Here is an 11,703-nt window from a genome sequence, read left to right as displayed (position 1 = left end):
TATATACAGTAAAGGCTCATCATCATAAATTTGTAAGACGTCAAAAGTTGATGTAGTGCAGCAAATTAATATATCCATGGATTTACAGTGATGTTCACATACGCTGTAAGGAAACACAATATTTTTTATCAGTTACAAACTTTAAATCAAGCTGAATATTTTCCAAGGTCAATTATGACTCCCAAAGTTATACCTGTATTATCTAAATACTCGATTAATGAAACAGAAAGTGTTTTCATTTATTGATTTTTAAAAAAATCCTTTTCTTACATACATTATCCTTTTCTTCTACACTTGTCTTTCCACCCACGTTCTCATTAATGTGCTTGTATGTCGAGATTTGTCAGCTTCTTTAACAGAGACGAGGCCCAGCCTCTCCGATTGTTCCAGTCAGCAGTCTTGATTGCGTTGGCATCTCATTCTTTATGAAAAATGTTCTCATTTTCTGACAAACTGAATTTTGAATTTTCCCAAGCTGCATGCAATAATCTCAAAAATCAAAAGAAATATATGTGAGTGCGTAATGGAAGAATTGGTTTTACTCTTTGAATATGATCCTGAAAATAAAATACCTTCTTTTCGGAATCAGAATCAGCTGTTTATTGGCCAGGTTTGGGAGCTGTTTATTGGCCAGGTTTGGGAGCTGTTTATTGGCCAGGTTTGGGAGCTGTTTATTGGCCAGGTTTGGGAGCCAAAGCACTGAATATTAAACTGGTCCTGATCAATGAATGCTGTTTCTGAAGGTCCATGAAGAAGGATTTTTTCCCCCTCTATATTTAGCAGATTCAACACATTTAAAATGTCAACCTTCTTCAAGCAAACCAGCTTGTACAAATTCACTGAGAATTTTTATTAGTAGCCATGATTCGGCATAACCTAGCTCATTTACTAATAATAATAATTGATGAAGATCTCAGAATATAGCCAATGTTCTGTCATATCTTATGTAGCTGCTCTGTCTGCCGTGTCTCACAGCTTCACCAGGTTCCCTGCTAGTTTGGTGGAATCTCTCGGCTGACTCGCAACTCCCTGGACAGATTATTAGATCATCCAGATGGCCTGGAAGAGGCTGGAGATTCCCTCAGACAAAGCCGGAGAAAGTTGGTGGAGGACAGAAATCAGCAGGTATTGGTGGCAGGACCAGAAATCTGGTCTGCTTTGTTCATACGATCTAACGTCCAAAACACGACTGCCTGATTTCCTTAATTTTGGGAGTTCTGTGATTGGCCGATGCTTGTATGTGAAGCTGATTTTATCCCCTGATCTTATCTACCAAAGGTCTATGCGCGGGAGCAGTGACTCATCTCAAAGTTGCGTGATTTGAAAAGCCGTGCCCCAGAGGCATCCTGGTCAGACGGCCAAACCAACTCGGCTAATTTACAAGGAGGAGGAGCGCACGTTTGCTAAAGTAGAAAGCAATCTCCCACTGTGCTCATTTAATCTGTGCAAGAAAAGAGGATTCCTTTTGATAAAACTCCAGATTCAAAGCAGGTGAAGATGCAGAAATGTTTGAGGCAGCTTGGCTAGCTTTCTCAAACCACAATCTAAATGTGCAAACCTAGACTCAGAGATTTATTACAACTTCATAAAGACTCTACTGCCAATAAAATCCCTGCAGACTCACTGTTTGAATTTGAAGACAGGAGCACTGAGCCTCACTTCAACACAGGAGCTCCAGAAGACAGGAGGCAAAATCTGCACCTGCGATACGGACAGAAGGGTTAAATGAAGTGAATCAAGTGTGACATCTTGGGGCCTGATCTGTAAAGAATCCAAATAAGGAGAACCAAATTGCATGAGCTAAAAAAAATAAAAGAAAAATTGTACCGCAGTAAGTGGGCATGTTGCACACGTTCTACAAAGATTGCAATTGATTGCATGCACCAAAGTGGTGCAGGCCGCCCTCTTGGAGTAAGGGGGCTGCTGGGTGTCGTCATGGAGAGTCTGAGAGCAGAGTGGTCAGATTAGACAGTCATTATGCTGGAGGCAATACTACTACTACTACTAATTCTATCAATAAATAATGTTTTTCATTGAATTATGTATATAAAAATAGCAAAAACATTTAAAGTTGACTGAAAACAAAGTTTTATTACAATTCCATTGGCCCAGATCTTACTGTGATCATTTAAGCAAAACTCTGGCATATAATGGCCGTAGTGGTCAATTGTAACTTGAAGGTCAAAATATGAAGACAGTGAGTTTGGACTATTTACAAAAGCAAGAGAACATGTGGCACATCTTTACATAGATTCTCTGTTTGATTATTTAATCCTGCATTGAGACGTTTCACGTTGCTTCACTTCTTATAGGGAGAAAAAAAACAACAGACTTACCAACAAGCCTGTGAATTAAACTCTCGCATTTAAACTGATACAGGGAGAAGAAGTTTGTGTGTTTTAATCATAATTTCTCTACTCATTCATTAAATCGCCATTTTTGCTTCAAAGCTCCACGAGGAACAAAAATATTCTCTGACAGAAGATCAGATTTGGACAAGATGCTTTGTCGGCGTTGTCACAGAACATGTGAATCACAGATGCGTCAAACTGACAGAACCGGGATGAATAATTATACATCTGAAAAAACTAGAGAGATGACAAGTGTGTGTGGGGGATTGTCAGGCCGAAATGGTGCCAGATCTGCAGCTGGAACAAAGTGACAGACACACAAAGGACTTCATAACCATCTGTAAGCCTCAAAAAAACGACTGTAAAAACAGGATTTTAACTTTTAGCAGCGCTGCCTTGCAGCAAAAAGGTCCTGGGTTCTGATAGGTTCTCCTTGTCCTGCTGTGGATTTTCTCCATCAGCTCTGACTTCCTCTCCTGGCTACAAAACACACGATGATGCTAATTTGTCAAGCTAAATTGGCCCCATAAGGAATTGTGTGCATGCATGGATGGATCAATAGCAGTGTGCAAAGATCGATGCTTTAGTATCAGATTCCATCTTTTTTTTTCTCCCCAAATTATATTTTACACTTTCTTTATTTGGGAAAATGCACAGAATCATGTTAATATGTTATTAAAGTATTTTGTAGATAACTTTGTCTATATTCTATTCTAATTTGAACAAAATAATTCAAAGGAATAAAAAGCACAAAGAACTTTGACGATGTATGAAACTTATATTCAAAGTATAAATACACGCCTTGTATGCACTTGGTATCAGATCAATACGTAAAATCTGCAATATCACACACTTCTATTAGATAGATAGATGGAATGCTAACTCTTTGCTCTGTTGAATCAAACCACCAATATGTCTGAGAGCATTTTTCTTTCCACCTGAACAAATAATTACCTAAAACTAAAGCCCTTCTTTAAGAATCAGACTTTGGCAACTTTTATTTTTTCATCCATTTTGAGTTTCAACTCTAAATTTGAAATGTATTTGACAAATATAAGCGCCCGGTGCCTCTGGCTTGACAACAATCAACACTCCTTCCTGCCGGTTCAGGATGTGGATGTAATGCGAAACGGCCAAACAGCCTCAGGATGCAACACAAACATTGATCTAAATGCAACGATTCAGTGATTTATTCCTCTGCGGACCCGTCATGTGATCACTGACATCGCATGCATCAGCATTGAGAGGCGACACACTGGAACAATGCTGATCCCTTCGCACTGCGAGCGAGGAGTTGAGATCAATGTCTACAAAAAATTAGATGAATGAGGGGTTAGAAACTCAACACTTGTTCAGATGTTTATTTTATTTTTTGAGAGGAGACAGAGGGTTTTGTGTGGGGGGAAAAAAACACGAAGTATGAAGGTTACGAAAGCACAACCTTCATGGCAAATACTTTTTGAGGGTTTATGAGAAAAAAAAACACTTGAAGGAAAAGAAAAAAGACTACTTTAGAGTGTACTGTCCAATTTCAATGGTAATACAGACTCCATCCTTTTAATCACTCCTGTAGAAGATTACCTTCTGTGGAAATGAAAGTGGCGTATGAGGTCGACTCCAGATGCTCTGTTTGTTGCCTAGGAACGCAGCTTTTAATGGACAACAGACCTGAGGGTCAGGGGCCCTTTGGGCTGTCACCCCTCTCAAACTGCAGTAACAAACAACCACAAGATGTTTCAACAAACTAATAGCTTGGACCCTCCTGTTTGTTGCAGCCACAAGCTTTTTGCTTTATGCTCTATACCAAAGCAAAGCAGGACACAATTTGTGAAGTGGAAGGAAAATGATTGAAAATGTTTTACAAATAGAAATCTGAAAAGTGTGGTGAGCATTTTTATTTATCCCTCTTTAGTCTGATAACTAAATCTTCCAGAAATAATCTAGTTAGTCCCCTTGTGTTAAACTTAATCGCGTTACAGCTCCAGCTTTTCTCTGGGTGCCTCAGAGGTTCGCTGGAGAACATTAGTGAACCAAAAAAAAAAAAAAAAAACAGTGAGCAGGTCAGGAATAAGGACGCTAGATTTAAACAGCGTCCCCATGCCTCAAGGGAACACAGAGAACAGTTCAATCCATCATCTGAAAATAGAAGAAAGTCCCAGTTAATGTTTGCTACAAGCTGTGGGACGTAGAGACAATGTGGGAAAATGTTCAGAGATAACAGGACGATGGGTAAATCCTGGAGGAGGACGTGTCAGATGCTGCGAAGGACTTTGGACAGGGAAAGAGGATTTAATATTAGTCAATATTGATAATTATTAATAGCTTTTTTGTTTAAAATATCTTAAATGCTGTCAAACAGTGGAAAAAACACGACATTTTCCTGTTTTATCCCCAGTTTCCTCTCGAGCTGTTGTGCTCATTTTCTCCTTTCTCTTCGCACCGTTTTTATATTTTCAAGCGGTTATGAGGCACGATGGCAAAACCGAAAACCGCTGCTGGGCAAGTTACCCAACAGGTTGTTGCTAGGTAACCAATGAGTAGGAGAGTCAGTCGATGCCACCCACCTTGCTTAGCTACCTCTGAGAGGTCTTTCCTCTGCCTACATCCCCCAGAATTCTGTGCGGCTCCAGATCGGAGTTCAGTGAAATGATTGAAAATCCAATCATGCAATTCTACAAAGTATTGACCAACTGGGCCTGAATATAAACGCCTGCCATACTTTTTCAGATTTTCTTTTGCAGAGAATTCAAAGCCATGTGTCTCTCCGTTCATGTGACAGCTACAAGCTGCTTTGTGTGGGGCCATCATGTAAATCGCTAATAAAAGGTGCATGAAAAGTTTGATGCAGCGGCAGGAAAAAAAAATGTTAAAAGGTTTAAGGAGTTTTACTACGTTTGCAAGACGCAGCACTTTGATTCCTCACGTTTGACCTTTCAAAAGGATTCGGTGGCTGAATAAATCGCCCCTCAGGTGGGTTATTTAAAATGTCAGCTTTGATGTAAAAAAAAATAAAATAATAAAATGCATGTTTTACAGTTCCTATTGTAGAATATAAAGAGCAGGAGCAGAGCGAATCAGACAGTAAATCACAGACAGAAAAATGAGCCAAGAACGTCCATCAGTCTTTGATTAGGAAAAAGAAAACATAAAATGAGTCTGTTCTTTGCTCTGTTTAATTATTCATCACTGACTCTTGCTCCATTCCTCAGAAAAATGACTGTATCCACTTTCCCCCGGCAGTTCTTTGGTCTCATTGTTTCCCTTTCTTTCTTTGTTGTGTTTTTTTTTTTTTTTTTGTCTGTAACTCAACAGAAAACCTGCTGAAATAAACAGACAGAGCTCCAACTCTCCAAGAAGGCCCGGTAGCACTGAAAACCTAATTACTCATAAACACAGCGAGGGAGGGCAGAAAGATTAGCTTCTATAATTGCCACCCAGATGTATAACCTCTGACTCCGTTTTTGCCACATTTTTTTTTTTTTAAACAGAAACAATAAGCTGGATTCTGTGGGTTTCTCCGCTGTGCTTCTCTTCTTCTGGCAGCTTTTATGATGGCCGAATGCGCAGGTTAGTCCCTCACGTGTTTGTCTTGACTCATCTGTGCCAAATGAGCTTGCCTGCACTCGAAAGCAAAAAAAAAAAAAAAAAAAAAAAGATAATTGAGGTGTGAAATCTGAATGCGAGCGGCAATTATGGCGCCGTCATTTGGGCTACCAGCTACCGTTCGCGTCGCACGTCGTGCGGGCGCTGCAGAGCCGGGGGTCAGAGCGGCACGTCGTCGTCACCGCGACTGAGGGATCTTATTACGCGCCGTCGCAGGTTCAGCAAAGACATCCATCATCACCCGTGGAAACGCAAAGCAATCAGAGCCGTTTCCCATTCACGACGGAGAGGAGCTGAAGCGAACGCGGCGATCCTGATGATTTGCTTCGACATCGTGCTCACACACTGAGCCCTAATCTGCATTAATTAGCTCCGAGGCGTTCTCTTTCGTCCCATTTCCTGTTAATTGCAGCGACGCGTCTGAAACTATTTCAGAAGCTGAAGTTGGTGTGTTGTGTAATAATCCCCTCGTGTAAAACGCTGCAAAAGTGTTTGAATCTGTCCATTGTTGCTTCCTGCAGAGGCTCCCCGTCCCAAGAAACAACACCACGGGCGGTTTGTGCAAGCTGATGGTCTGAACTTTAATTCTGTTTAAAAATGTAAGTGATCGCTCACGGTTAGGTGTGGTGGGAAACTCCATGTTTAACCTCCTGGGTGTTGGTCACCTTGGCAGCCTTGAAGCTCCAGGTAGAAAACAGATCTACACTGTGATGGTGGCATTTAACCCAACCGTGTCTTTTTTTTTTTTTTTTAGAGATACAAACACATTGCTAATGTAAATTACGTTTCAACTGAAGAAGAAGAAGAAGAAGAAGAAGAATTTAAAATGTATTTATTTTGTTAAAATCCAACCTTTAATTTGAGTATAACTGTTTTCCTCAAACCCCCCGGTGCTGTTACTGCTTGGAACAATCCCAGTTTTGGCTGAAATCCATTCATTTTGTTTCCTTTACCGTCTTCAGCTTCAGTTTGGTTGTTCAGACCATCATTGAAAAATATTGAGCTTGTGTCTGCTGGACTGTTTCTGTGTTTATTTGCCCATGTATTTGCATAAAGATCTTGTGATACTAACAGGTCACCAGATGTTTTTTTAAATTTTTTTTATGTATGATGGTTTTTATATAAGATCACCTGATATTTCAATAGTTTAAGACATTTTCAAGGGCTTTTACAGACAAAGAATCCCCACAGTATCTTTAACAATATCTGATATCAGTGGGCATTATTTTCTTCCCACTTTGTGTCTCCATAGTTACAATCAGTTTTTTATTTATTTTTTTGTTGAAAAGCTGGTTTCATCTGATCAAAGCTCACAGTCTTGGTTAAAGTAGATTTTTTTTCCAGCTTTACATGTTTACTTTTATGATAGTAGGACATAAAAGAGCATATCCTGAGCTGGAATCACTTCTAAACTCTACTAACTGCCCAAAGTAAAGGGTTTCTGTGTCACATCATATTTGGACCCCAAAGGAAAGAGAAAGCTTTGAAAAGTATAATTAGATGTTCTGAGAAACTCAACAAGCTTTGGAAAAACTTGACAAAACAAAAAAAAAAGGATTATAGTACAGGAGTCTTGTTCCCTCACTTCTGAATAAATATGCAGACTCTCAGTTTTTAACTCCTCTTGCACTTATTCAAAACACATTTGTCCAAGTACAACACCCTTAATGAATAAGCCTGTCACTCAATAACTGAAAACGAATATAAACTGGACGTAAAATAAAACATGTGAACTGATTTTTGTTTGTCAAACTGGAGCCTGTCCTGCCAGTTAATTAGTGTCCCTAAAGTGTTTACATAATCATCCTTTGCCACCACATAGTCAAATTACAGCTAAGGACAAGGACAGGATGAGAAGTTTAAAGACAAACAGTTTCAGGCATGAATGCCTTTTGTGTTTGGGATATGGGCAGATAGAAATGGCCTTGATCTGAAAAGTGCTGCTGTACAGACAGACAAACAGATCCATCCCCACCACCACCGACCCCTGCAGCTACAACAGAGCTGTTGGTTGCTTTCTTTTTTTAATCAAGAAACCCGAACAACAGCCCCGAAGCATCAACTATTAAGGAAGATAACTGTGACAAAGTACCAGTACGTTTGCCAGTAGCAACACAAATGCAAGAATCCAACAACAGCCCAAAATAACGATGAGCCTTAATGTGTCCTCCTCCGTCTCATTAGGTTGTTTCTTTTAGTGATAAGACGCCTGACCATTATTTAAAAAAAAAAAACATTTTGCTCTCATGTTTGCAATAACATCTGCAAGAGAGCCTTTAAAGCAACAATTAAAAACAGACAACACCTAAAAGAATCGACGAAAATCTTATCAGTTAAAAAACATCAATAAATTCTCAGTCTTTTTTATTTTTAGTCATTAAAACCCTTTATATTAAGCCAAATTTTGATTGTCATTTTGTAGTGCCTACTTAATACTTTTGCATTTTCCTCAGAAGCTTTATGAAGCAAATGTACAGTGGTAAAATCTTCTAAAATACCCCTTATATATTATACTGTCAAAAAAAGAAAGAAAACAGATGATACAGATGAGTAATGTGTAAAACTGTGATACAGTAAAACAGAAAAATAAGGTAAAGTTTGCTTTTTGCTTGTTTGATTTCTTAGAAACCTCAAATAAATGACTCAAGTTTGAAAAAGTTAAATTTTCCAACCTATTCTATTTTTATTCTTTTGCATCAGAGTGGAAATGAATGAAAATTGTAACACAAACATGATAAAAAATGAACCCACTAAGGTAAATTAAGCATTCAGTTTGAGCTGAAATATATAAAAAGAATAATCATTAAAAATTCAGAAGTGCGATATTGGCGTCAAGCTGTTGTGGAAATTTCATTACGTAACAGGAAAACTGTGAAGACGATGAAACGCTCTTACTGCTTTTAAAATAGCCACTATGGTCACTTTTTCTGTGGTTGTTTGTAATTAATGGTTAGTTTTAGTTGCATGCTTCATTTTATGAGCATTTTCTCTTCTTTTAAAACCTTTTCAGACACACCCATGCAAAAGCACACGAGAAAAAATCTAAAAATGGGAAAACATTCATCAAACAGACGACGTAAGAGAGACAATTTCCTGTTAAGCCACATTTACCAATCTGTGTTTTCATTCCAGAGATTTGAAACAACACTAGGAACAAATTGAGCCTTTATTAGAGGCTGTGAACACAAAGTTCCCACAAATCCATTTCGAAGTAGTTTTTTTTTTTTGCAAAGCTGCTTGTTGTTTATCTCCAGTTCATCTTTGCACTGACTCACCATCGTTGTCAGAAGTGTTTTTAAATGTTACTTTACCTTGTCAATTTTGATCCATCTCCCAGCTACTCAGGACTAACTTATTTTAGATGCTCAAAGATCACATCTCAGACATTTCAGCTACACGGCTGAGGATATTAAAGGGACTCCTTCCATCTCTCTCTTGATGTGTTGTTTTATATTTGTTTTATATACCGCTTGTTGGAGTGAGGCTTTAGATTTAGTTGCTTTTTTTTTTCCTTAAGTGAAATGTTTTCAAGATGTCCCCTGCATTTAAATGTTCTATACTAATACAATTTTATTCACTTATTCCCCATCGAATGGTTAGATACTGAAAAAAAAGCTGCAGCTGCCAAAGTCCAAAGCAAAAAAAAATAAAAATGATTTTTTATAAAGATATCTGGAGGCTCTGGCTCCTTTGAGGAGAAATATATTTCAAAAATGAGGAATGTTTAAAGACTCTTGTGCTCAATTGCATCTTGCAAGATCACTCAACAAACGTTCGCAAGGCAGCATTTGTTGTGACAAAAAAACAACAAAAAAAAAACAATCCATATGAATCCAGACCAGCAGGAGCTTATTACGTTTTCTTCTTTCAATATGCATTTCAGAGACGCTGCAGCTGCTGGAAGAGACCGACCACGGCCACATCTGCTCATGCTGCTGGATGGGCCGTGGAGGAAGGAGATTTTGGGGGAAGTGGCGGACTCATTTTGCTCGTCGTCTGGCTCCGCAAAACACCTCCCAGTGTTTCCATGGCAACAGGAAGCAATCTGCTCTGGCGGCAGAGGAAGCGTATTCCTTACGGAGCTCAAACTCCCTTCTGCTCAACCAGAATCGATTTTTTTCCCCCAATCAGGCGTGCAGCTCTCCGGTCATCTCCGTTTGTGCAGCAAAAGTTTGCGGAGTTTCACGGAGGGCAGGAGAGGAACCGCAAAGACAGAGAGAGATAACAAAAAAAGCGAGTGGCAGAAAAGGGAGAGATGCTTAATGGCTTTCAGACTGTAAAAACAAGAACAAAAAATAAAAATAGAAAACTGCCGTCAACTGTCTCGGTTTAATCTGGCCAAACTGTGTTCAAGGGCACATCCATAAAACGGAGAAGGAGAGCTCAAGACAACAGGAAAACATCCATTTACTGCTTGTCATCATCAAAATGGCAGGTCACTTTCACTCTGCCAACAAGAGGAAGAGAAAAGATGAATGGAAAGCTGCAGCAGAGAACAATGACATTGTTTGCAGTCCTAATGGATTGTGGTTTCAGCTTTTACCTGCGTTGTAATTCCCGTAAAGCAAAAGAGCAAGAAAAACGATCAGACCCAGATCTGGATCCAGGACTGTTCCTGGTTTGTTTGTTTGTTTGTTTTTTTTCCAAGGATGAATTTATGAATATTTAAATAACTCCACTCTTTGTATTTCAAGCTGTCTGCATGTCGGTGGCTGCAGAAGTGCAATGATTAAAAACAATGAAGGTGCCTAACTCACATTTCAAACAATGTCACTTCCATCTCAGCTGTGCTCCCACTTTGAAACCAGCAGCAGAGCAGATGGGCTGTGATCAATTAGTTTATGGTAGACAACATCTGGCACAAATGTGCTATACCATGTATTTCTTTTTATTTTAAACATTCTTGAAACATAGGTGCAGTTTTTTTTCAATAAAACTGCACCTAGAATAGTTTAAAATAGAAAAAAAGAACACAGATTTGATCAAAATTCAAAACTAAATCCAATTTTTCATCTTAGCTGCAGTCAATAGTTTTCTTTATAAGAGTGCATATTTGAAAATCGGCTGCTGTCTGAGACACCAGCCAAGGGATTCATCAGCTGCATGCAATGTGCTTCAGATAAGTCGAGACAAAATGTGGAGGCTATTAAGTGGATTTTATTGAATGTAAGAAAAATGGTAAAGTCAAAGACTCGACATCTTTTAGAAATAAGATTATTATCATTATCATTACAAGGAGAAAAAAGGAACAAAGACAAAGCAAAGACCATGGAGGAATTTCCCTGTAAGTCAGCTGGAAGAAAATGTTGCAAGTTTTATGTTAAAGGGCCAGTAACTGCACTGGCCCTTTAGCAGAGAAGAGGAGACTGTCCAAAGGTGTCAGGTGGTCAGAAACTTTTGTATAACGGCAGACCGGTCATAATTTAACCAAAAAAAAAGTAAATAATCTGTGTTGATGGTGAACATCAATCGGTTGATTTTCTTGAAGAACAGTGGGTTAGTCCAATAAAACGCCCCGCGCCTCTATCAGGGGGCAGAAGAGATGAGAGAAAAAAGGCTAAAAGGTCAACAAGTGAATTCAGCAAAATGTGTCACACTTACTAATACATCTGCCACTGCAGCAGCAGGTGCTGCCGGATTCGTCAGGGGAGATGTGACCCAGGGACAGACTGAGGAAGAGGTCAGATTAGCGTCTGTCGGCCCGGTAATTGATATCCAAAGTGTTCATGAAAAGGAACGTTTCACAGAG

At 39.1% G+C, this 11,703-nt stretch overlaps 1 protein-coding gene across 2 annotated transcripts in view; it reads right to left on the bottom strand.

The window, feature by feature from the left end:
* oprm1 (opioid receptor, mu 1) overlaps positions 1 to 11,703 on the bottom strand; it is a 31,343-nt gene that overhangs the window by 15,948 nt on the left and 3,692 nt on the right. Inside the window, exon 2 of one of the 2 annotated variants that reach the window (XM_017309115.1) lies at positions 1,625 to 1,701. The exons of the other annotated variant lie outside the window; for it this stretch is intronic. Within the exon in view, the coding sequence (XP_017164604.1) occupies positions 1,625 to 1,701 (77 nt within the window). The remainder of the gene's footprint in view (positions 1 to 1,624; positions 1,702 to 11,703) is intronic. 2 annotated transcript variants of the gene reach the window in all.

Source organism: Poecilia reticulata, linkage group LG15, assembly GCF_000633615.1.
Source record: "Poecilia reticulata strain Guanapo linkage group LG15, Guppy_female_1.0+MT, whole genome shotgun sequence".
NCBI classification, from domain to species: domain Eukaryota; kingdom Metazoa; phylum Chordata; class Actinopteri; order Cyprinodontiformes; family Poeciliidae; genus Poecilia; species Poecilia reticulata.
The sequence above is the reverse complement of the archived record's forward strand: the minus strand, read 5'-3'. Positions and strand labels throughout refer to the sequence as shown.